This window comes from Pollachius pollachius (genome assembly GCF_949987615.1).
Source record: "Pollachius pollachius genome assembly, chromosome: 18".
NCBI lineage: Eukaryota > Metazoa > Chordata > Actinopteri > Gadiformes > Gadidae > Pollachius > Pollachius pollachius.
The window spans coordinates 3,177,216-3,201,482 of NC_136951.1; the positions used below are offsets into that span (position 1 = coordinate 3,177,216).

Sequence of the window (24,267 nt, forward strand, 5' to 3'; positions counted from 1 at the left end):
GATTGGCTGAGCGTCGGATTCCGGTTTCCTGTTCTCGATGTGTGATTGGCTGAGCGTCGGCCTCCTGTTTCCGCCGCGTGCCTCTGCTCTGCGTCTTTGTCTATTTCCTTTTCCTCTTATGCTCACTATCTGGGTACTATAAAATAATGATTTTATAGTACTGTAGTTTTATAGTATTCTATAGTATTAAAGGTGTTAGAATATATATTCACACGTTTTGATCTAAAACCCAACATAAACTGTAGACATATGTAGACATGAAAGTCTCTACCTTGTATGTCCCTTATATCAGTTATATTCCATTGACGATTTAGTTTAATTTATTATGTTAGGTGATGTACACAAAAATTTAAAATAACGATAAATAAATAATGAATTCACAATGAATTAATGAATGGGGTGAGTGAAAAATATAATAAAATAAGCATGAATAACGGTTTGTCCTTTTCGCATAAAATGGAAACAGGAAAAATAAAGTTTTCAGAAGATTTTCAAAAAATGTAATGCATTGCAGTTTTCCAGCTACAGTTTAATGTATTCTGAAACGGTTAATGTACTAGTGTTATATGCAAATACATAGTTACATTTAATTAAAAGAAGGTATTTTAAACCATTGGGGTCCCTCCTCTTATGACGCGTCCCCCCCCCCCCCCCCCCCCCCCCCCCCCCCCCCCCCGGTTGTGAGGACAGTGTTGCCAGATTGGGCCAGATATCCCATCCCTGGCTTCAGAGCGCTGCAGCCAGAGCTTCCAGATTGGGTGGGAAATCTGGCCCAATCTTGCAACACTGTGAGGACCGCCAGCTGACACCACATTGGCGATCGAACAAGAAGCTGCTACCGCTTTCTGTCAGATCGCCGTTTGTATCAGTCCACACATGCTGTAAGTATTTTATATATTAATGCATATGGAATTCAAACCCGTGCAACGCATCGAAAATGGTTGTATTTTGTGAAGGTTCCTCGTTGGATGTTGACGTAAGCTTGATGCTGGCGTGGGTCGCACCATCCTAGACAGGGAAGTATCCCCCACTTCAGCAGAAAAAAGCTAGCTTGGCTAAATCGATTTGCAGAATATCAACTAGAAATGGGAGCTTTAACATTACTAAGGACAACCAGTGCGTTTTCGCCTTGCAGGGTGTACGACAATGGATCTTGTTGTCAATATTTAATCTCTCACAATGCACACAGTTTACCCACATTTTATTATTTGCAAGAACAAAGGTTGCAGCTATCACACAGAAAAGAAGAAAGAAAACGTCACTCTCTCTTATACTAAATGTATCATTTTTAATGTTCGTTTGAAAAGAGAGTTTGATCTTATCGTTTGATTTGATGTCAGAGAAGGAGATAAAAGGTGTAAAGTTCACTGATCCTTCGGTAAGATGACTCATGGACCCGCAGATCATATATCTCGCCCGTTGTCAGTTTGTCAGTAAAGAGGAGAATGCTGAAGTAAGCATTATTATAAATCTTGTAAATGCCGTATGATTTAAGCCGTTTTTCCACGAGAGTAACACTTGTCTTTAACAGGTGATCTGCAGTAAATGAAGAGGCCAACACGTGAAGGATGCACGCTAGAGGAGCCGTCTGCTAATGACCATTCCGTGTTCGAGAACATCCGTCTAGTCTCTTCCGCTTTCTCCTTCTCTCTTTCAGTGCCTGTGTGCGTATCCACTCTGCCAACATGGAGGTCAACCCGGTGTTGGTGGAGTCCTCTGTGGTCATGGCCATGGTACTGTGTGTCCACATGTCGGTCTGGAACCAGCACTCCTGGTGCTGTATAGCGCTGGTCATCCAGGCTTTCTACGTTCAACACAAATGGGACCGCCTGCTCCGCTCTGGCGGCGCCGTGTTCCAGTTTCGACCGACGGCAAACAGCGGCATTGTCCCGGCCTCCATGGTGATGCCCCTTCTTGGCCTGGTGCTGAAGGAGAAATGCTCTGCCTCCGGGTATGTCTACTTTGAGCGGTTCTCCATGGTGGTCACGGTGACCGGCATGATGCTGGCTCTGTTCCTGTCCCTCATCGCTCTGGGCGTTACGAGGCCGGTGCCCACCAACACGTGTGTGATAGCAGGTATGGCAGGGGCCGCCATCATGTACACCACCAAGCAGACCCTGACGGTGTCGGAGGTGATCGAGGTCCTGGAGGTGCTGCTGATCTTCGTGTACCTCTGCCTGATCGTGCTGTACCTGCTGCCGCGCTGCTTCACCCCCGGGGAGGCGCTGCTCATCGTGGGCGGCATCAGCTTCATCGTGAACCAGCTGATCAAGCGCTCCCTGAGCCTGTCCGAGGCCAAGGGCGACCCCATCAACTACTTCCTTCCAGTGGTGGTGGTGGGCTCACTGCTGCTGGGGGTCTTCTTCGCCCTGCTCTTCTGCTTCATGGAGTCTGAAACATGGGTGTCATCGCTGTTTTTCCACATGATGACCGCTGTCTTGGCGCTGGGGATCCTTATGCCGTGGCTGGCGCTGTTCATCGGCCGCCACCCCATCATGTGGCTGGTAGACTTTGTGACTTTAAACGAGAAGAGGATGTGCCTCCTGGGCTACTGGCTTCTGCTGGCCAGCATAGCCACCTGTGTGGTGCTGCACCAGAACTACAAGCGCCAGTCAGGTTCCAAGAAGCACCAGGCCTCCACCATCGTCAGGAAGTACTTCCACCTCATCATTGTGGCCACCTATGTGCCAGGGCTGCTCTACGACCGGCAGCTCCTCCACGTGGCCTCAGTGGGGTGCCTGGCCTTGTTCTTGGTGATGGAGTACGTGCGGTACTTCCGCATCCGACCCATGGGGCAGCTCCTGAGGCAGCTTCTCACCTTGTTCCTGGACGAGCGGGACTCTGGGCCTCTGATCCTCACACACGTCTACCTGCTCCTGGGCATGTCCTTACCCATATGGCTGTACCCTGGCCCATGTGCCCCTAAAGGGATATTACCAGGCGCTGGAGGACTGGTGCCATATGCCGGGGTGCTGGCCGTAGGAGTTGGAGACACGGTGGCGTCCGTTTTTGGCAGCACCATGGGGGAGTTCCGATGGCCTGGCACCAAGAAGACCATGGAGGGCACCGCCACGTCTGTGTTCGCCCAGATCATCGCGGTGGCCGTGTTCCTCATCTTTGACGGGAGCATCAATCTGAACTCCACCTACTCGTGGATCGTGGGCTCAATCACACTGGTGGCCATGTTGGAGGCGTACACCTCCCAAATAGACAACCTCTTCCTGCCCCTCTACCTCTTCATCCTGCTGCTGCTCTGATCAGGGACCGTCGGGGGCTGAATGATACTAATAATAATATGGCTGAATAATAATGACTAATGGGATTTTTGACATCTTTGATTTCTGACCTCTATAATAGGATGTGTTACTTTTCAATATATCGAAGGAGAGTAAACAATTGGAAATTGGTATTGATCAAACAATAATGGTTCCCTTTAACTGGGATAGGGAGGGTAGGGCAGATCATTCGCACAAAAAGTATTGGGATAACCTGTGTGGACAAATGGTAATGATAACATGGTAATCCTGCTTAATTAGTAAGACTAAGAACAACACCTCTGCCTTTTTATTTGGTAAAGCTGCAGATGTTTTATCAGCATGGGCGTTTTTGCCTAGATCAAAATCCATTTCAAATCACTCCATCCGCCACGGATGGAGATGTTCGTTTAAAGAAAGGATGTTGAACGTGAGCATTCTCTTTGTTCATTATGGGGTCTGTGATATTCATATCTTTGGTCAATTTGGTTCCTATTATAAGAGACACCAACACAAACAAATGTTGACTTGTAAGCGAGGTTGCAACAAAATAACATAGTATTCACGTATGCAACCATGGGCAGATGGATGGGACAGTCTCTAAGTCAAACATTTCGATCGTCTTTGTTTTCTCTTGTAATGTATTTTTTTGCAAATGGATACATGCCTTTGTATAGCCTTTGAAGAACATTATTTAAAATCAAGCTTCTGGAAATGTCTTTCTACGATGAACCGTTCTAGAAGATATGATAGTTTTGCCTCTGGTGATGAACATAGAGATGGTGGAGGATAGCCTTATGGACACTGCTTTCTGCACCATATTAAGTGCTGTTGAGGCGGTAATTGAAAAGCATGGCAAGTTTGTCAAGAAGCCGTCCAGCAACTGCATCAATGTGAGTTGTTGGCACATGGTGACAAATTCTGCTCTTGCATGACACTAAGATGTGAAATTCTGTATGAAACTTAAATACAGAACAAGCCTACTGTAAATTTTGTTGATCATTTTCTATGAGCCTAATGTTAAATCTTCATGTGGAGACAATTCCTTAAAACTCTATGCTGTATTTAATGCTGAGCTGACGGGTCCCACGTTTGCACAAACAATGGCCTGTTTCACCCATAATTTTTTCTGATTTATTTATTTATTTATTTTTGATTGAAAATATATTTCTTAGAAATATCTGATTTGTCATATTGCCTCTTCTCCCAGCTTTATTTTGCATTATTCTGTAAGGCTCACATGATGGTTCTTACCAGCAAGATGTGATTTGTTTTATTTAATTTTTTACCTCTAAAATGTTTTGTTTTTCTAAAATGTATTTTTCTCAACTCTACATTAAAACATCAGCATGGTATGGTAGATTTAATTCTTTCATCTTTACATTTCGTTTTCTTAAAGTTAGTATTGCATGTACATTGCATCATTAAAGATAATGCTGAAATGTTTTTTTCTTTTTGAAATTTCATCTGATTCTAAATAGTTGGATAACATTCCATCTTATTAATAGACGCAAAGACTCATATGTCAGAATGCATGAAATATCAAGATATTTCAGGATCAAAATGTGCAACCCACCTAAATCAAGTTTGCGCTGTTTTATTTCAACAAGATTGATTGTTTTGCGCTCCAATAGCAAAAAAGCTTCATTTGGTCGGACAAGTTAAGAAAATAGATGAAATATCCAAGCTGAGAAAATAGTGTGTTGTACGTTTCAGGTGTTCCTTCCAAAACAGGCAGTTTGTTTGGATTCAATAAACAGTAATATATATAAAATCACAAAAAAAGTAACAATTGTAACAATTATTAGTATTTGGTACAAAATGTCTACATTACAATCAAACATATAATTGGGGAATCTTAGCTTAGAAAGTACACCAGTAAGACTTTTTCCTCTCTTAAGACGTAAGTGGATCACATCGCCGACAATGTATAATGCATTGTGTTGTTGTTAATAACAGTTGAATATGGATAGACTTATAGGATATATTACCCGGTAGACTGACTGATTGGACTTAAACCTGACCATGTCATAACGCGACAACATAATAATGTTCAGGCAAGTTGGCGCTTTTTCAGAACACTGGGAAGCGTGAATGTAACCATGACATGGAGAAGAAAACCATATGCCATGTGATCCTTCATGTGGTGTAGAGTGCGGGGAAAGAGAGCTCTTCTGTGGGCTGGAGCCTTAAAGGGACAGACCAACATTAGGCACAGTCAGAATGTGAACTTGCGAGATCAGGATATCGACAAGGCTCTTTAAAGACCTCCACGCCTTGTGAGACCTGATTTAAAATGTCTCCCTCTTGAAGGGTATCTCACCAGTTCTCAGGGCTCCAGCGAGTGTCCTCGGTCTCCATCAGGTGGAACGTGTAAACATGGCGGGAGTTGTCGGAGGTGTTGGGCGCACTGCGGTGCACCACCTGCCCGTGGATCAGCACCACCCCACCTGAACCAATGAGGGCTGTTCAAACCCACTGAGAAAACACCACGGCTCCACTCATAATGAGGAGGAGCAGACAGCCTCAGAGGAGGTGATTCACATCATGGAGATAGACCATAATCAATCGCAAAACCTACATTTAGGCATGTGAAAGATCTTTAATAAGGTTTAATTTTTAAAGTTTCTTACTTTATGTCCCCGGCTAACCCGTCTACAAAATACTGCAACGAACAAGAAAGCGGTCTAAAGAGTACCTTTCTTCACTGGGGCGGGAATGAATTTATCGTCATCGTAGGCCTGTTCTTGGCCAACAAAATCTGTCAATGGGTAGCCTTCTTGGGTCCGCACCATACGACGAGAAATACCACCTCAGTGAATAGAAAGAAGAATAAGGATTAGATTGTTCAGGTAGGTACCCCACAACATGCCTGTTGTGGGGTACCTTCCAATCCTGTATGTAAGATGTATGCATGTATGTGTGTTTGTATATATGCATGTATGTATGTATGTATATATATGTGTGTGGGTGTGGGATCTGTTGTCCTGGTTGTGGAACAGTGGCCACTCTGATAAGGACCTAGGAGAGGAGGATTGTGGGAGGACAGATTCCTCCCAGCCCAACCCTACCAAACCTAGAGGTAGCACACCTGGGGACAATCTGGCTAATGAAGCCTGGAGGCTTATATTCCAGAACCAAAGAAACTGCCAGCAGAGAGGAATTGGTTGCACGGTCGGCAAACTGAATCGTCAACAGTTTGGTAAGAAAGGAAGAACAGCAGTAGACAAAGAAAATAAGTAGACTTGGCACTTGTGTGAAAACTGCTTACGCACAACCACGGACTGGATCTGTGGACTATAACGGGGAATGTGAACTATTTTCACATTCTGTGTCTCTATATTTGTTGGAATGTGCCTGTTTTCAGTGAACCCTTTCGGGGGATGTGTTTAGACGCTGTTTTCCTGACCCCCCCTGGGGGAAGAAGGGACAGGCCAGGGATCCAACTGATGGGGCACGGCCACAACCCGTTTTTATCACACCCTGAGGAACAATCGATACATTACCATCTGGTTAACAAATGCTTTAGTTTTATTGGGGGGCACAGCTGCCCTCAGAATCCTGACAGAAAAGGTATAAGAACTCCTCATTTTAGTCAATGCGTCAGACAGCTTGTGCACGTCTTGGAGGGGCACAGGGTGATTTCCCATGCAGGTTGATTTCCCATGCAGGGGACATCTCCTTGCGGAGTTCTTGGAGAGAAGCAAGGGGAACTCTCATCTGAGGCCTCGGATCATTGTTTGTTTGTTTTATGGATAATTGTTAGTTTGTTTGTTTGTATTGTACCGTTATTGCCCAAATATGACAATTATTGTTATAAGTTCGGATGACCTTTTATTCTACCCAGTTTAGACAGTTATGATTGACGTGGTTCCCGAATTCCCACCACAGGATGAACGGCCAGACAGACGGACACCCCATCCCTGGCCTATAGTGTCTCCCTCCATATTTGTCCTTCTTCTCAGGCTAGGTGACCAAGTGTATGCATGTGTGTGAAGATTTTTGTTTCTACAATATGTGTGATGTTAATACGAGATAAAAGAGTAGAAGGAGAACGTACTGTTGTGCGTCCCAGGGATGAACCAGAGGCAGCCATTGTCCTCAGTGGCGTCCTCCAGGGCGATCCACAGGCCCATCACCCTGCCCAGCGGGGTGGTGTGCAGGAACGTAGCGTCTTGATGAGGAGTCACTGGGGAGTCACACCCACAACCACACAGTCACTAGGCACTCATTCAAAGTTGTATATAAGTTGTATACACGTTTTGTAAACCTCTGTTATGGTGTTCTGGTCCACTTCATGGTGTTAATTAGGATATGTGTGAGATGTAATTATTCCTGACAAATGAAACCCTGTTCTACTTATAATGCATCTATTAGTACTATATATTTCAATAGTTCAGAATCTAAAATATATACTGGTAACTTACTCTATTGGGATGGATGGTTGAAGTTAGATACTAGTAGAAAAACTATAACATGACATCTAATCCACAGAGCCCCATCAATGCCAAAATTGTGAAGACAATGACCAATACTATGGATGAAATTACAGTCTGTTGCTCCATATCAATTAGTTGTTTTCTTTTGGTCGCTTTCTATTGGTCCTTGTCTTTAGTCTATAGGGTCTTTATCTATCGGATTCTTGTATGACCTTAAACCTTAAAGTGCACTGTTGAAGGGATGGACTACATCAACGTTAGTCCTTCACTTCACTTCTTAATTTCAATTTGACATGAATAATGCTTACCCTCTCCACCAATCCCTGGTTGCTTAAAGATAGATGAGACAGAAAATGGTGTAATTCAATAATTCATTCAACAATAAGTAATAAGTACACTAGGCAGAATCCATGATGCAAATGCACTAGTAAAGATGACAATTGTGAGTGTTTCCTACCTTAAAAATGTACATGCTTTGTAGAATCACAGGGCTTTGAAGACCGAGCTTCTTAGCAATTCCCTGTGGAGGATATACACATTTAATACACACTGTTGATACGAACAAGGGTATTTTCTTTACAGATTTGTGATTATTGAGTTAAAGTAGCAGTTCACCTAACCTGGACCTGGGGCGAGTGTGTAATCTTTTTGTACAAAGGCTCATGAGCATGGAGGGCTGTAGGGGATCAGAATGAATCATGTTCATCTGAAGCAAAAACCTAGGTTCTTTCAAAGAGATGCGCATACATCTGGTCTCCTCCTTACCATGACCGACTTTATTCAAAGAACGTTCTCGTGGAACTGTAAATTCACCTGTAAATTGAGCATAAATATAAATTGGGCCAGGCTATATCATTTGTATATATATATATATATAAAAAATTTACAAATTCATATTGTCATTAATTGTATAGGCCTACCTTTGTCGTCAAAAACGCCTTTCTCAAAGAAGAAACGTATCTTGTCCCCACTGGTAAGGAAATAATCAGCATTCCCCTAGGACAGGAACACTGGGTCAGGGGACCATGTGTATGAGTCTCTGCAGCCAGGGTTGACAGATTGGGCGGAAAATCTGGCCCAATCTGGCAACACTGGCTATAGCCGACAGTCAAATGTTTACACTGTTGTGTAGCTCTATACATAGGGGCACATGAAAAAACAAGGACAGTGAAGTGAAAGGGTATTTACCTGCCTCTTTCACCGCACAACGCAAGCATATGAGTAAAGTGGTTCAGCATATGGTTTAAGGCAGCCACACTCATGATAAAGGGACATTTGAATGGCGAACGTACAGTAAGTATAGCCTTCCCATCGGGTTCAGTGGGCTATACCTGGTCTTTCAGCTGGTCGTTATCGGTAGAGAAGGTGATTCGGCAATGTTCAGGGACATCCATCCCATCCACTATCTCTGCCATCCTGCATCTGAGCTGATCGCACTCCTCTGCTGTCAGGAGCCCGTCCATGACAACATAGCCATCCTCTTGGTACTAGGAAACAACGTGACAACACATGCAAAATATTACTGAAGGGTATAATATACACACGTGAATATTCAGTTTGGTTGCCATAGTAGTACTGATATTTCCATTATTTGCTGCAACCGTTCAATAGAGAGGTAAACAATATGGTGGTTATTTTACAATGGTCGGGTTGTTTCAAGACCAGACCAGTGAGGGAGACAGTATTAGCTGGGTCACCACACAGCACCACCACACAGCACCACCGCTCCACTATGACGGGGTCGGTCGCTGCTGAAGCCGAGGAGATGAGGGGCAACGCAGCCACAGAACAGCCAGCGTCCCATGGAACTCAGCAGCCTAGGTCCAGCTGCGCTTATATAAACAAGCACAGCAAGGCCTAGGTCCCAAGATTACAGCAAAGCATAGGCCTATACATAGTCAGTGTGACACCATCTAGGAGCTGGTTCTCTATGAACAAAGTAGGCTACTACCATTCAATGATAAACTGCGACCATAAAAGCTGCACTTTTCTTTAGTAGCCTATGCTTTTTATGAAGCTTGGTGTTTGGGTTAGTTGGGGTTACGTAAGACGTGTGCATACAGACTTGTTGCCATCCATACTAAGTCAAGTATATATGTAATAAATCGGCCAGCAAATATACGCCTCTCATTCCAAATGCACCTATATAACAGTATTATAATGCTCACCTTCTGCGCGTAATGATCCGCCATAAAATCCATCTCACTTTGAAAAAGGCACTCGAATGTCCGTGATCCGGGTCCTCGACGACATGTGATCACAGAGGATCTGCTCAGCCTCTCTGACCTCAACCCGTTAATTGGATTTTGAACCCTTTTGTGCAATCCGCGTGCAGCACGTGTAAATTATCGAGGACTTTAGTATGCCCTAGGGTTGTCATAGGAGCTAAGAAAAAGGCTAGTAAACCTGTATTTAATTAGTAACTCCTAGTGACTTGACTTGTACATTATAGCTAACCCTATTGGTGGGTGCTTAATTCTTCAGAAACTAACTAAATTAGAATCGTATTCACTATCAGATTGAGAGAACATGATGGTCTGTGATAAACCATCATAAAAGTCTCTCCTGGCTTCGCAATAACATCAGCTTCTTTGATAATGTCATGTTGATCAACTTCTTCCTGTTCAGCCCCGCTTGCTACTCCCTAAACAAGACGCCATCCTCCAGCCGGAGCGTGTAGTACGCCCAGAGCAGGTGTGGGAGGAGGCAGAGTTCATGTGACTTGGGGGTCTCTCCCCAAGCCGGAGTGCTTCTATTGCTGGAGCCAGCTCCGGATCCTCCTCCTGGAGCTGCTTAGCCTCCACCGAGGCCAACTCCGCCATCAAGATGCCGGGTCACCCAACAAATATACCCATCCCCACTCTCAGTATGTGAACAGTCTCTGGGACCCCCATCCCCGGCTCATGGCCATCCAGCTTGTCACCATAGCAACAAGCTTTGGCCTTGCAAAGACACTGTGACGTTACCAGGCTGTGTCCCCGGTCTGTGTCCTATGTCAAAGTCGTACCCCTGTAAGACCTGGAGCCAGCGAGCCACTTGGCCCTCTAGCTCGTTCAATGACTAAACCGTTTCAGATATGCACTGCCTGTTTTAACTGTATCTGCATGCCATACAGGTAAGGCCTGAAGTAGATAGCATGCATAACAGCGCAATCAAACGGCATCCCCTTCTCTGCCAACCTGTGCTACGGGCCCGCTAAACCAGAGAGGTGAGGAACAAAGGATGCCAGAACAAAAAAAACTGCCTACACCAATTTTGGACCGGGTACCTTCCAATCCTGCAGACCCAGAATCCTCTCAGGATCGGTAGCTACCCAATCCTTACCCACAATTTTCCCTACAAACCTGCCATTATGTAGTAGTACACTTTATCTGGTTTTACCTCAATTTGACTAGCTTGCATGCTCTGGGAAAAGGTCTGAAGGTTGGGCAGTCCCGTATCAAAATCGTTTGCATGGTCATGCGCTTTGTGGAAGTACAAAAGCGCAGGCCGTCTTAGGGACTCCCATCAGTACCCTTTCCATTATCCGGTCAAAAGTGGCGGGAGCATTGCCCAGGCTTTACAGGGTATTACCAAGTACCTGCTACGACGGTCCAGGGAGCCACACAACCAATCTATCGAACGCCTCGTGAACAGAATGTGGGTATAAAGTCCTTGTGGGTCACGCTGTTCACCGGCCAGTAGTCTACACAGAACCAGAAATGGCTATCTTTCCTTGAAACTAGAGCTAAGGCTGGCTAAGGGTCTAACAATGACTAAGGGTCTAACACTGACACCTCACTGACCTTGACGATTTGGCCAATTTGTCCTTGAGTACAATTTGTCTTGGAGGCCTATGGATGGGGCAGTCCCTCAGTAACTGGTGAATCCAAGTACACATGTTGTGATTATTTTGTCTTTTTAATAATATAACATGCCTGTTATTATGCATTAAAAAGACATTCATATAGACAGTCATATTTGCTAACGCTAAGAAAATCTCATTGGAGCAATGGCAGAAGGCCAAAAGAAAGCGATCAAACTGATTGATAACTTTAATGAATGACATAAAAATCCACTGGGGTGTGTTTTTAAGGTTTTTGGTACAGAGAGATATTTCCTGAAATATTCAACTCATAGTTTAGCCTCACCGTACTGGTTTATTGCCCTCACATTAACAGGTTAAAAGGCAAAAAAGCAACTGAACAACTCAAGTCAAACACAAGCTCTTCCATCACACAAGTAAATGTGTAACAATCAAAAGCAACTATCGCTACCCCATAATTATATGCATAAACATATACTGTTTGGACAACTTGAATTCCTCGAGACTAGTATTTCCAAAATGTTTAATACTTTGGCTGTTATACCAATAGTACAGCAGAATACAGTACACACAGTAGTGCGTAGTACACACTGTAGTAAGTAGTACACATGGATGCAGCCTTGTAGCAGTACAGAAAATGTAAGTAAACTTTAGTTTGCCACTAATTTTCCAATGAATAGCGCTGTAGCAGATATAAAACACAACAATGCATTCCCATAATGAAAACAATTTTCACAATTAATAACCAGACAAGGACAAAAAACATTGCTACCAACATTAAAACTAACATTACTTATGGTCCTATGGTCCCAGAATGGCGGCAGTCATTAAGATGTCAAATCACAATGTATATAGCACTTCAATCATTGAACTTTAAGCACTTTACAAAATGTCTAATCAGAAAGACCCAAGGATAACTATTTTGTTAACCTTTATGGCAGGCGTGTTCACGGAAAAATGCTCTTAGGCATTATAGGCACAACATGGTGATTTCGATTTTCCTTCATGTTTTTGTGAAGCCAAGGGAGACAGTAACAGGGGTTTCCCTTTATGTCCTTTAAGTTGAATAAAAGGCCGTAGTGTTTCTTTGTGATATAGAGATACAAGACAACCCCCAATTTAGTGTAAAGAGAAAACTTTATTATAATAGTCAGGGCGATAGAAAACCTTCTGGCCATATTTATCATATAATTGCCCATAATATATATATTAAGTCCTTTTTTTAAGGACAATAACATGATTCCATCCTGTTAGAACGTCTCATTTGGTACGATAATTGTCAGGGTCATGAGGGAAATTCCACATTGCATTATACTACAACTGAACCCAGCAATGTCTTCGCTTGCCAAAATCAAGAGAAATTAAAAAGAGAAAGAAAGGTTTTTAACAAACACATTCAATTATTCAAACAATAAATTATAGGTCTACACGTTTTGATGTGTGAAGCAACAGCGTTTAATCCAAATTGTAACGTTTCATCAAGTCTATATTTAATAGGACTGTAATGATGACCCTTAATCACCTGTTGCTGACAAATTATATTATACTTTACATAGATGTGAGTAGTGTTTATTTTTTAACACTGCCTACTGCTGGCATTGGGTTACATAGTACAGAGTCAACGTCATTTAGGGGTCATTTTGTTAGAGTCAATGCTTGAAAAAGCTGTCTGACCTCATTCAGAAATGCTGACATGCAGCAAGATGTGTAGTTAAGACTTGCGTATGAATACACAAAAAAAGTTTGTTTGCAGTTTTTGAATAAAGGGAAAGCACTGAAGAATGATCTCATGGCTCTAGGAGGTCATGTTGAACTGACTAGCTCCAAACATTCCCATGGATAGAAGTTCTTATTTTCAGGGGGAAATGTAAAGAAAGGTTATGAGACATTTAAACAGGAGCACCAAGAAAAGGTACGACGTATAGAAATGACAGATGTGTGATCAGTGCACAATGACTCAGTTGAAAAAAAAAAGATGGTTCGGCCACATCTTTCCACAATCTTCTGCCTTAAACTAAATGAATGAATCAAATGAATGCAGGAATGGGTTAATGAATGAGTGATTCCCTGTAGTTCACTTCTACGGCACTCTCAAGTAAGTCAGTTAAATTGACTTTGAACTGTCTACGAGGCATGATGAGGCAAAGCATTCAAACCACAGAAAACTCGACCAGCGAGATAAGGCCAAAGTTTGTCCAGTACAAATGATTAACATAGGCCTATATTTGACACTCATAAGTCCACATCAACTGTGGGCATGTGATTTGCGGATTTCGACATCTTTCATGTTTGCCTGGTGACTAAACATCTTAAATATAGGGGGTTGTGGCTGCATAAACATAACGGTCTGGCAGAAAACTCCCTGCATACTCAATTTCAGATCAGATATGTTTGGAGGGCTTGTCTCATCACTTTGTGTTTCAGTGTGCGTTTGGCACCTACAAATACCTACATTTTCATCTAAACCAACACCCAATGTTTCCATTGCAGTGGCTCTGTTCTGTGAATAGTGACAATGGCTCCAGCTTCTTACAGGAGTGGAGCATATCCAGCCTCTCTCAAAACACAATAATACAAACACAACCAGGACAGAAAAAGGAGTTTGATTTGTAAAGCAAAAGGAACTTGACTCAAATTTTGTCGTAAAAAAACAACAATTTCAACAAAAAAGTGCAATTGTCTCATGTTATTACAACTGCCAGACTCCTAAAAGAACAACTTAATCCAGATGTAATGAACAATGCCACATTTCATACAATCTGTATGCATTGAACAGCAACATGAAGATCATACCCAGAGTCGACCTGTACCCGCACACCTGAAAATACCAAGTCATGAAGAGATTATAAAAAGTAAGGCATTAGTAGTAAATAACAAAAAGTAGAACCTGGCTGTAGTACACAGTTTCTGAAGCTATTCAAGCAGACAAAACCACGTGTTTCCCTTTAGAATAACCACAAATACCATCTTTGGGCGTGGTAATAATCCCTTATTTGAAGCATTCTGGCAAGCCAATTGCAGATTTATCTGAGGTAAATGGAAGACAAATAAAATATAAACACATCAAAATAAAAAGCACACAAAGCTTCAGGCAGACAAGGCACAAACACAACATTTCTCTCTACTGGGGATGAAAACTAAGTGGGAAGCATATCCAAAGAGGCTCCCCACTCAACCTTAGGGAACTTTACCTAGTGGTTCCATTATGCACATCAATCTGTGCCCAAATAAATTAGGATTCAACTCTGGTCAGGAACTTTCAGGATTTGCACCTGCAATTAAACCAAGTGGAGTGAATAAATAGCAAATATGTCTGCTTTGTAATACTTTCTGTGCATGACCATTTCTATTTGCAATAAAGATTAATTTAATTGTATATATACACATGTTAGTGGCTAGGACTGGTGTGTGTCTCTATTACTCTTATACTTCCATGAAACAACAGTGTTATTCTTCTCCTACTCACTCTGTTCAAAGTGTCCTTAAGGGTGTCATAGACTTCTTCTGTTTTTCGCTTGAACAAGTTCACCTAGTCCCTGTCCTGTTGCTTGGTAAAACCAAGAAAGAATCAAGAATAATCGTTTAAACCACAGGCCTTGTCCCATGCCAAGTGTTATTCAGGCAGCTGGGATACCCTGTTGATCGGCATTGTGGAGGACATGATACAGCAGAGGATTCAATGCTGTCAAATCTTTCTGGCAAGACCTATTATTGAATCTGCACACACAAAATACGAAACAAAACCACATTTTCGGGGGATTTTGGGGGTAAATAATATATTAATATAATAATAGTGTCCCTCCTGTGTAGGGTGTGTGTTAATTATTTGTATCAAGAAACAATTATTCTTTCTATATATATATATATATATATATATATATATATACGTGAATGTGTATGACTTTTGCGTATCTTGTTGACTTTTACGTTTCTTTAAGATCGAGATGAATGATTGAATTATTATTATGGTACAGGTTGGACACATGCTTTTGACTGATCAGGGCTTGGATCTAACGACCCACAGTCACACAGTCAGAAGGGCTGTACAGTATACACCTTATCCCAAACCCTACTTATCTCAACCCCTCATCAATCATCCATACAGCTCCCCCTCAGTCCTTATCTCAACAGGAAGGGTGGGTCCAACATCCATACTTTCTTCCGCTGGCTTTTAAATAGAAAAGAATCTGGGCGTCTTGGTGGCTCAACTGCTAGTGTGCCAACCATAGGCAAATAGCGACCCGGGTTCGATTCCCATCGCTGGTCCTGTGCTATGTGCTGTGCATGTAGTTCCCGCCCTTCTTCAACTCAATGTTTTGTCTCTGTCCAATGTCCTTTTCCTTAAAGGCACAAAAAGCAGCAAGACTCAAGCCTGGTCGGCCCTCCACAGCTGCTCCTTGACCTCGGGAGGCAGCGTGTTGAACAGGTCCTCCTCCACCACAAGGCAGCTCTTTTTCAGCAGCCGGCACTCGCCGAGCTCCACGGGCAGGACCTCCAGCCGGTTGCCCCGTAGCTCCAGCTGGGTGAGGCCCGTGAGCTCCCCGAAGCGCGACGGCAGCGCCTGCAGGCAGTTGCTGCCCAGGTTGAGCGTCCGCAGCTTCTTGCACTGGAACAGCTCCGGGGGCAACACCTCAATCTGGGGGGCAGACGACATGCAGAGAGAGTTATGGATTGCATTTACAATAGTTTTACTGTGGAGGAAGGCTCACCAGCCCAAACATCTGCCCAACATAAACATCAGCCCAAACATAATTTTGCCATACCAAAATATCTATCTCATTAATATGATTTGATGAATTGTACCCATGACTAGCCCTTTAATATCTTATATTTAAGTGAGGGTCTCATTCTTAGGGCGTATCAAACAGGAAATATGAATGAACTGAGCTCTCTGGGCCTATCCTGTTCCATTTAACAGTAGACCTTATATAAGCTTATGACATGTAACATGTCCGACAGTATTACAGGACGACGATTAAGCTACAAGTCTCAAGTCATGAATAGCAAGTCAAAGTCAAGTCAAGTATTGTATCACTGTTATCCAAGCAAGTCTGAAGTCCTGAATTTGGTGACTTAAGTCTGACTCGAGTCAAGTCATGTTACTCGAGTCCCCAATCTCTGGCCCACACACAAGGCTAGTCTATTCCATTTTGTATATACCTGTCAGGAATACAGTGTTGCCAGATTGGTTGGGAAATCTGTCTCAATCTGGCAACACTGCAGGTGTAATGAGCCTTATCATAGATTAATGTCCTTAAACCGTTGGCGGGAGGGTTAGTTTAGAGCAAGGTTTAGGGCCTGGGCCTAGGACCCCTCAAAAAAAAAAAAATTCAAATCAAAAAGCGGTCTGAACCATGCCAAAAATTGAGGTCTGAAGGCGTTGATTTGAAGAGTGGTATCACCTCTATAGACCAGGTTAATGAGCCTGGGTAATGGAGCACATAATATTGACAGAGGCGCCTCCTTGTGTTAACACTGGTCACATTAGCGACTGCCACCTGGTGGTTTATAGTACACCTACACCTATTAGTATTGTGGCACCGTGCCATCTCTAGGTGTAAAACCTGCAGGCCAAGGCAACTGCAAATATGCATTTGCATAAGAAATCCTTGTTATTATCCGCAACTTCCTCTTCCTCATAACTGAGGGCTGATTAACCCCCCTCTTACTTTAATAAATCAGAAGAACTCAAAAAAGGATTCACGAATATCAGATTATTGAGTTTCTTTTTGACACTGTAAAAATCTGACGCAAAACCCCACCCCACCCCAGAAGTGGGCCCATCCCTCTCGCCCATACCACCTATCATATAATTGTAGGATTGCAGCCCAAGGGAGTACTGGCAGAAGGTTTTGGAGTCTAACGGCAGTACGAAGACAGAGCTCTGTTCTGCTCTGAGCTGACTCTCAGAGCTCAGAGCTTGGCCTGGCCTCACCGTATCAGCGGTGGCCTGCTGTAGCACCCTGAGTTTAAGCCCTGCTAGATTTCTGATTGGCCCACAGTCATTTTGGATGTGATGTAAATAAGGCAGACCACCATAAGACCAAACGTTGGGGAGGCACAGATAATTGCTGGCCAAAAGGAGGCCTGCCTTTGAAACAGATGCGGCCAAACTGACAACTGATATATTGGCTGCAGGACCTGCAGCAAAGTAGGCCACAGGTGTAGAAGGACTTTACAGGGCCCTTCTGGTTCCGGCAGACAGGATCCCCCAGCAGGGCGATCTTTACGAGTGCACAAAAAACATGTGCATGTTGCTAAAGATAGGGGTGGGCCGGTCGAGGCCAAACTGACAGGGTCGTTTTTGGTCCAAGTCTAGCCCTGACCAACCGACCTGCATTCTGGATCCTCTCACTAGAAAGGTTTTAACTCCCAATGGTGAACTGACTTGCTATGCTCAACGTCATGAACATTTCATCGTCTTGGGGAACAGCTCCCTCTAGTTGTAAGACTACTGTGATAACCGTATTTTGTATTTGAAAATACAGGCTCGGTTTGTATCCAGATTTTTACGATCCAAATCGGCCACTGCCACTTATTGTCCGGGGCAGCTTAAAGTCTTGTTTTGCAAACAAAAATAATTCAAAATAATCTGCACAGTTTTCAGTGATTTGCAGTTGATAAGATAAAGTTGATAAAATTGAATAAAATGTATCCAATAGTGATGAGCTCCACAAAGTCCAATTGGACAACTGGTTGGCATCACTTGCCTTGTGGCTCTCTGGGTTATTAATTGCATTTTACTCACCGTGCCTCTCCTCAAAGGAGTTCCTATACAAATTTAGATTGACTCTTTTCAGATCTTTCCAATTGTGCCTTGCTGATTAAGTGTAAAACACTGCACTGAAAAGGTTCAGTAAAGTTGGGGACTGTCTGGCCATCCCACACCTACCCGGTTTGACGTCACAGCAAAGTACTGAAGGTTCTGCAGGCGGTCCACGTCGGCGTGGATGCTGGTGAGGTTGTTGTGACTCAGGTCCAAGAAGCGCAGCTTGCGGCAGAAGAACAGCTGGCTGGGGATCTTCTCGATCTTGTTCCTGTTTAGATAGAGCCTCTCCAGGTTGGTCAGGGTGCCGATCTGCATGGGAATGTAGGAGATCTGGTTGTACCAAAGCTTCAGGCACACAAGCCGGTGCAGGTGCTGGAAGCTGATGATCTCCTCGATGGTCTTCAGGTTGTTGTCCTTCAGGTCGATCTCCTGCAGGTTGTGCAGGCTGAAGATGGAGTGCGGGATGCGCTCCAGGTCACAGCGCACCAGCTCCAGCTCTGTGAGGTTCACCATCTTCTTCAGGCTGTTAAGTACCATGAGCTTGGTGCCCTCGTTGTTGACGGAGAGCTTCTGAAGGTGGACGCCCACGTCGGTCACCACCTGAGGCAGCTTGGTGAGGTTGCTCTTCAGCCGCAGCACCTTGAGCCTCTTGAGCTCACGCAGGCCGTCGATGACAATGAAGCGGTTGTTGTCGGCGCTCAGGTTGCCTGTGAGGTGCAGCTCGCTGAGGTTTTTCAGGCTGTAAATCCAAAGCGGGATCTCCTTGATGTCAGTGAATTTGATGTGGAGGGACTTGAGGTTTTCCCGCAGGAAGGCAAGAGCAGGGGCCTCTATTTTGGCAGGGGTATGGTACAGCCACATCTCCCTCAGGTTGGCCAGCTGGGCGATGATAGGCGGGATGGTGATGTCGGGGATGAGCTCCAGCTTGAGCACCTCGACCTCCAGCAGGTCGAACACCGTGTCTGGGATGCCGCTGAGCATGAACAGATGCAGCTCCAGCTTCTCCTGGGAGTTCTTGGTGATGCGCTGTCTCAGCTTTTCTAGTGTCCACTCATTGTTCAGGTTCAGCTGCCTCAGCTTGTTCTCACTCACCTCGGAGAGGAAGACGGCGAAACGCTTCGAGTAAAGAGGGTCGTACTGATCTATCATGTGCAGCATGAAGGCAAAGTCGTTCTTCACATCGGGGATGTCGCTGTAACTGCTCTCCTCGCGGATTGACTCGAAGGAGTAGCGTTTTAGGGAGCGGCTTAACATCCAGAAGAGCGTGTACATGCAAATGAGACCGTACACCCCCACCAAACTGATGTAGAAACAGGCTAGGATCTTGAAAAGTGTGGCCAAGGGGTGCGCGCAGTGGTACATTCTGTAGCCTGTCAGCCTTTCAATGTCCACCGTGCACACCACACTAAACTGGATACAACGCACGTAGTAGGCCGTGTAACAAATGATCAACGCAAACTTAATGACTTTGATGATGGTCTGACGTATATAGAGACGGTAGACTATGTCGCCTTCCTCCACGTGGATCCTAAACTTCTTGACCTTTTCAAAAAGGGCCTTGGCCTGCTCCCCTTCCTTCTTATCTAGAACCCCCGTCTCGGAGCGATCGACTATTCCTTGTTCAATTCTCTTAGTCCTTTGCAGCATGGGAATGCTCGCCTCCACATCCTCGCTCACAGAAGATGCTTTTTTGTCCATGGAGCCATTCATTTTCCCTGGGGGCTTGGGGTCGCTCTCCTCCACTACGGTCTCTGACAGAGCTCTCGTAGTCCACGGAGAGTCAAAGCACTTGAGGAGGATAGAGACAAAGTGCTCCAGTTTAGAGCTTGTCCGGGGGAACTTGAACCAGAAATTGCTGCAGGCCAAAAAGATGAGGGTGTGCAGCAGCACCAGATAAGGGAAGTACTTGGCAAACCAATGGAGCTTATTCTCGTAGCAGACTGCGTCGACGTAGTTGTACTGGTGCCGGTCAAGGTCATACTTGATGCCTTTAGGTTCGGGGGCGTAGGGGATGGTGAGGTTGGGAAGGGGGATGGTCTCGCAAGTCTTGTTCACGATCCACTTGCAAGGGAGACAAATCATCTTGTCCTGCGTGACCTGAAGCGTGCCGCCAAAGACGGCGATCATCAACATGACGATGGAGATGTAGTCGGTGAACACGTCCCACCATGGCTTCAGGATGCGGTATGCAGGCTGGGTGTCGGCAAAGTACCGCAGCTCTGTGATAGGAATCATGATGGTTTACCTTCAAAGAAAAATAGAACCAGGAATTAGTTTGTGATGAAAGAAAGGAAAAAACATCATTCATGTTCCAAGTTAACTTTCATGGCTTTATGTTGAATTGTCGCATGAAAGTGCATAGTATTAATTACCCATAATGGAAAATCGAAAGGATTGAAATTTATTTATTTTCAAGCCATCAACCCAATAAACGTAAAGTTGAGTGGACTTTCTGAATGTTTTATCACAAACTATCCACGATAAGGACACATTGAAATCCAATGCATTTTATAAAAGAGCAAAACAACATGGACTTAAACTTTGGTTGCGGTTCCAAAGTTAAATCCCATAGGTGAGATAAAATGTACATATTTTGTATATGTCCATTCCTAACCATTTGTTTAACATTTAACATTTATTTTGCTTTTCCAGGTTATATTACCATCCTTGGGTTGGCTTGCCATAGGATACACTGTTGGCATTCTTTGTGTGCCAAAGCGGTCAGTGAAAGAATGCAGATATACAGGCCCCAAGACTACGAGTCTCTCAGATCAGATCTGGTCCTATGGTTTGACAGAATCAAACCAAATAGTCCTTTATGCAAAAGTCATTGAGGGGCAATAGTCTGGTGTTAACAGGTTTAATCATCTCCGGCATAAGGCATCAGTCAACCAGTTTCCGACTTGCTTGTCTCTTCAGCTCCTGTGGTACAACTTGCTCACACTAAGACAGACTCCATTGTGGACAGCCTCACTTCTTTCAGAGACTTCCTCGTAGCTTTTTGCCAGATGCGTTTGCCAGATGCGCTAAAAAGATAGACACTGGGAAACAACTACCAATTTAAATGTATATTTAGAATTGTATTTTTGGAGATTGAAATAATGTTACGTACATGCATACATACTACAGGTATGAACTGCAAGAAATTGGTGTTTGTGGGGATTTTAAATTAATAATTAATGAAGACATGAAGATTGCAGTCAATGATGTACCAATGTCAGCCAACAGGGCTTGTACATGGCAACGTCACACTGCAATGAGAAGCATAGGGGGATTAGAATGATAGTGTTGATAGAATGGGTCTTTGGTGGATTGTTTAGTCATTAATCGTGGACATTTGTATGACAAAATGTTGAGATCACTCAGAGATCAGTAAATGAATCAATCTTCCACCTGAGTCTAAATAGAAGGGCTATATTCCAACTCTATGCTATCACAAAATCCCTCAAGTGATAACAATGACAGGTTTGTAAACACTGAATAAATGAATTGACTCCTTAAAACGCTTCCCTTTCTGCAAACCATTAAAACAAAAGTGCAACAAAAGCTCCAAATGTACCTTATCATTTGTTTAGAGGTGAACTGGTGTAACCTGCTGGGTTTTCACCAAGAGAAGGCATAAGGCATCAGTCAACCAGTTTCCGACATTTTGAGAGTGTCTCCAATATAAAGAAAAAAAACAGCAGCAATTACTGGATCTGCCAGCGCAGTTCAAAGCACTCTTGTCGTAGCCCTCCTCCTGTAGAATCCTACCTCCTCCTACCCACTCTCTGAACAGAGATGCTTTTGTCAAGGCAGAGTTCTAATTCAGGTAGCCCTAATATAACACAGAGCTGCAACAACAATGAGCTTATTCTATATCATGTTTTATATCTTTATCATTTTTTATATAATTCAATGAACAAGTTAATCCTGAACTCTTCCAAAGAGCAAAGGTTGTTCAGCTTGGATTGTACAACTGTAGCATAGCGAACATTAAACATTTGATTCCACTTAGATGTTTTTATGTTTTCATTTCATTTAAATGTCCCATGTCTATCTTTAGGTTACAGGATACTGTGTCAGTTTTAATGAGGGCAAGTGGACATTCAATATGCCAACATAGCGTCGCAAATGCCAGGACTGTAATAATAGCACTGTGTGGATAGTCGACCATACAATCACCTGCTATCGTCACTTGATATAGGAGAAGTGTGGTCATGATTTAGAAAAAACAGACAATACCTACAGGCCTTCAATTTGATATATCATACGTTACATAACATCCAATGAGATTTTAATACTCAATAGAGAGAAATTAAGTCAAGAAAAGGCATCATTGAAATCGTTCAGCATACATAGATGGAAAAAAAAACATAATGTAGTAATAATCATAATAATTTGCAATAATCTATTTATATTGCACTTTAGTAGGTACTCAAGGACACTTGAGTACATAGAAAATTATAAAATCATACAACGAAACAATGCATTACAACGTAATGTAACGTCAAAAGTCTAATATTAAAAAAGCTATTAAACTATTCCTTTGATCGATTGGATATTGCCATTGAAAATAATTGGAGGCCTCACCCCAGATAACCACAACCAGAGACAATGTAACCCAGTGACACACTTCGATGAATAAAAAAGGAAGACGTTTGCAGTTTCAGTTCTCACTGGAGCAAACTGGTTTATTCCTAACAGTGCTCCCAGTTCCACCACTGTCGACACAATGGAACATAAAATGCGTTGTTCTTTTAAACGTCTTGGTTTTGATGTTATTCCAAAGCGGCGGTACATAACAGGAGGTATTAAAGAATGAGGAACCATACCTGCCCATCATCAAAGCCAATCAAACAATAGACTGCAATAAATCGCCCCAAATCTGTTTGTCAATTTTCTGATCTATACAATTACAATCCACCCCTGGCATGGCCTCGGAGTGTCTCTCCACCCGAAACATCTCAGTCTGTACACCCAGCTACCATAGAGGAATGGAAACACAGCTTTAGTCCCCACTACCCACTGGTTCATGTTATGGTGCCTGGTTGGATCAACAACAGCCCTCCTGTCCCACTGCACTCTTCATGCTTGGATAAAGAAGCCCTGTCCCCGGGACCCCTGGGGGGACTCGAACCCCTACCTGGTTCCCTAGCGGGACTCGAACCCCTACCTGGTGTACTGAAACCTGGGAAGTCTTTCACCTTCTTCCAATATGATGAATACATGTCTGGATTGAACCCACCGCTCACTGACAGTCTCCTTCCCGACCAGAAGCATGAGCTTCACTCCCAGTGTTGCCAGATTGGGCCAGATCTCCCGCCCAATCTGGCAACGTTGCCCACTCCAGCGGTACGCAGACGCGGACAGCCTGAGCTGAAGCCTTTTCACTCGTATTTTCAAAGTAAAGGTACACATTGTACCAGATTTGTACAACGCCATACTATAATGTACAAAGGGCGAATTATTCTTTGACATTCACTTGGGTTTCCATTTTGTCATTAAGCATAAATAAATGTATGATACATGTGTCGCTGGTAGAAAAACATTCACAACATAAATCGGGGTACTTTTGGTAGGGTTCAAAGAAGGGTTAGGGTTATTTCAACACCGGAGAGGATGCTTGGAGATTTTGCCAAAATCTTCAAAATCCCCCAGATTTCTGGAAGAATTTTTACAGATGTTTGGGGCCGACTATGAGATAATCAGTTTACCCTGAACCAGGGGCGTTTCTTGGTTTCTGAAATATCCGGGGCTTAGCCCAGAGGGAAAGGGAATATGGGGCAAAAAAATTGTATGCTTTATTGCTCATGCAAATTTTTTCATAATGCTTTACATAAATATACACAATACGCAGTTTATTATAGCTTTAAATAGCTTCCTGACTGCTTATCCCCAGACATCTAAAGTTCCATTCAAGTTATTTCAGAGTAAAATTAATACACGTGAGACATATATATATATATATATATATATATATATATATATATATATATATATATATATATATATATATAT

General features: G+C 43.4%; 3 protein-coding genes across 5 annotated transcripts; 1 reads left to right on the forward strand and 2 right to left on the reverse strand.

Annotated features, from left to right (window-relative positions):
* The first annotated feature begins 766 nt into the window (after positions 1-766).
* dolk (dolichol kinase) lies at positions 767-3,420 on the forward strand. The gene is made up of 2 exons (XM_079756163.1): positions 767-881; positions 1,532-3,420. Exon 2 carries the CDS (start codon positions 1,686-1,688, stop codon positions 3,255-3,257), a length of 1,572 nt encoding a protein of 523 aa, XP_079612289.1. The 5' UTR covers positions 767-881; positions 1,532-1,685; the 3' UTR covers positions 3,258-3,420.
* A 1,325-nt stretch (positions 3,421-4,745) lies between these two features.
* Positions 4,746-9,917, reverse strand: phyhd1 (phytanoyl-CoA dioxygenase domain containing 1). Its single transcript, XM_079755400.1, has 11 exons — positions 9,862-9,917; positions 9,025-9,180; positions 8,614-8,689; positions 8,459-8,506; positions 8,314-8,369; positions 8,151-8,213; positions 8,002-8,023; positions 7,315-7,443; positions 5,953-6,066; positions 5,578-5,704; positions 4,746-5,442 (listed from the first exon to the last, which is right to left on the reverse strand). The coding sequence occupies exons 1-11, from the start codon at positions 9,892-9,894 to the stop codon at positions 5,394-5,396; spliced, it is 873 nt and encodes a 290-aa protein (XP_079611526.1). The 5' UTR covers positions 9,895-9,917; the 3' UTR covers positions 4,746-5,393.
* Positions 9,918-12,121: 2,204 nt separating this feature from the next.
* lrrc8aa (leucine rich repeat containing 8 VRAC subunit Aa) lies at positions 12,122-23,544 on the reverse strand. 3 transcript variants are annotated; one of them, XM_079755777.1, is made up of 3 exons: positions 23,423-23,544; positions 18,391-20,512; positions 12,122-16,134 (listed from the first exon to the last, which is right to left on the reverse strand). In XM_079755777.1, the coding sequence occupies exons 2-3, from the start codon at positions 20,500-20,502 to the stop codon at positions 15,865-15,867; spliced, it is 2,382 nt and encodes a 793-aa protein (XP_079611903.1). In that variant the 5' UTR covers positions 20,503-20,512; positions 23,423-23,544; the 3' UTR covers positions 12,122-15,864. The 3 variants fall into 3 exon arrangements, with proteins under 3 accessions (XP_079611903.1, XP_079611904.1, XP_079611905.1); XM_079755778.1 differs by having other exon boundaries at positions 23,454-23,515; XM_079755779.1 differs by having other exon boundaries at positions 23,495-23,514.
* Between the last annotated feature and the right edge of the window lie 723 nt (positions 23,545-24,267).

Excerpts from the sequence above, each read along its gene's own strand:
- phyhd1 (XM_079755400.1), bottom strand. The coding sequence starts at position 9,894 with ATGGATTTTATGGCGGATCATTACGCGCAGAAG. Across the intron at positions 8,690-9,024 it reads ACGACCAGCTGAAAGACCAG|GGGAATGCTGATTATTTCCT; the intron begins GTATAGCCCACT and ends TTCCTGTCCTAG. Across the intron at positions 5,705-5,952 it reads TCCCGCCCCAGTGAAGAAAG|GTGGGGTGGTGCTGATCCAC; the intron begins GTACTCTTTAGA and ends TCATTGGTTCAG.
- lrrc8aa (XM_079755777.1), bottom strand. The coding sequence starts at position 20,502 with ATGATTCCTATCACAGAGCTGCGGTACTTTGCCGACACCCAGCCTGCA. Across the intron at positions 16,135-18,390 it reads TTGCTGTGACGTCAAACCGG|ATTGAGGTGTTGCCCCCGGA; the intron begins GTAGGTGTGGGA and ends TCTGCCCCCCAG.
- dolk (XM_079756163.1), top strand. The coding sequence starts at position 1,686 with ATGGAGGTCAACCCGGTGTTGGTGGAGTCCTCTGTGGTCATGGCCATG.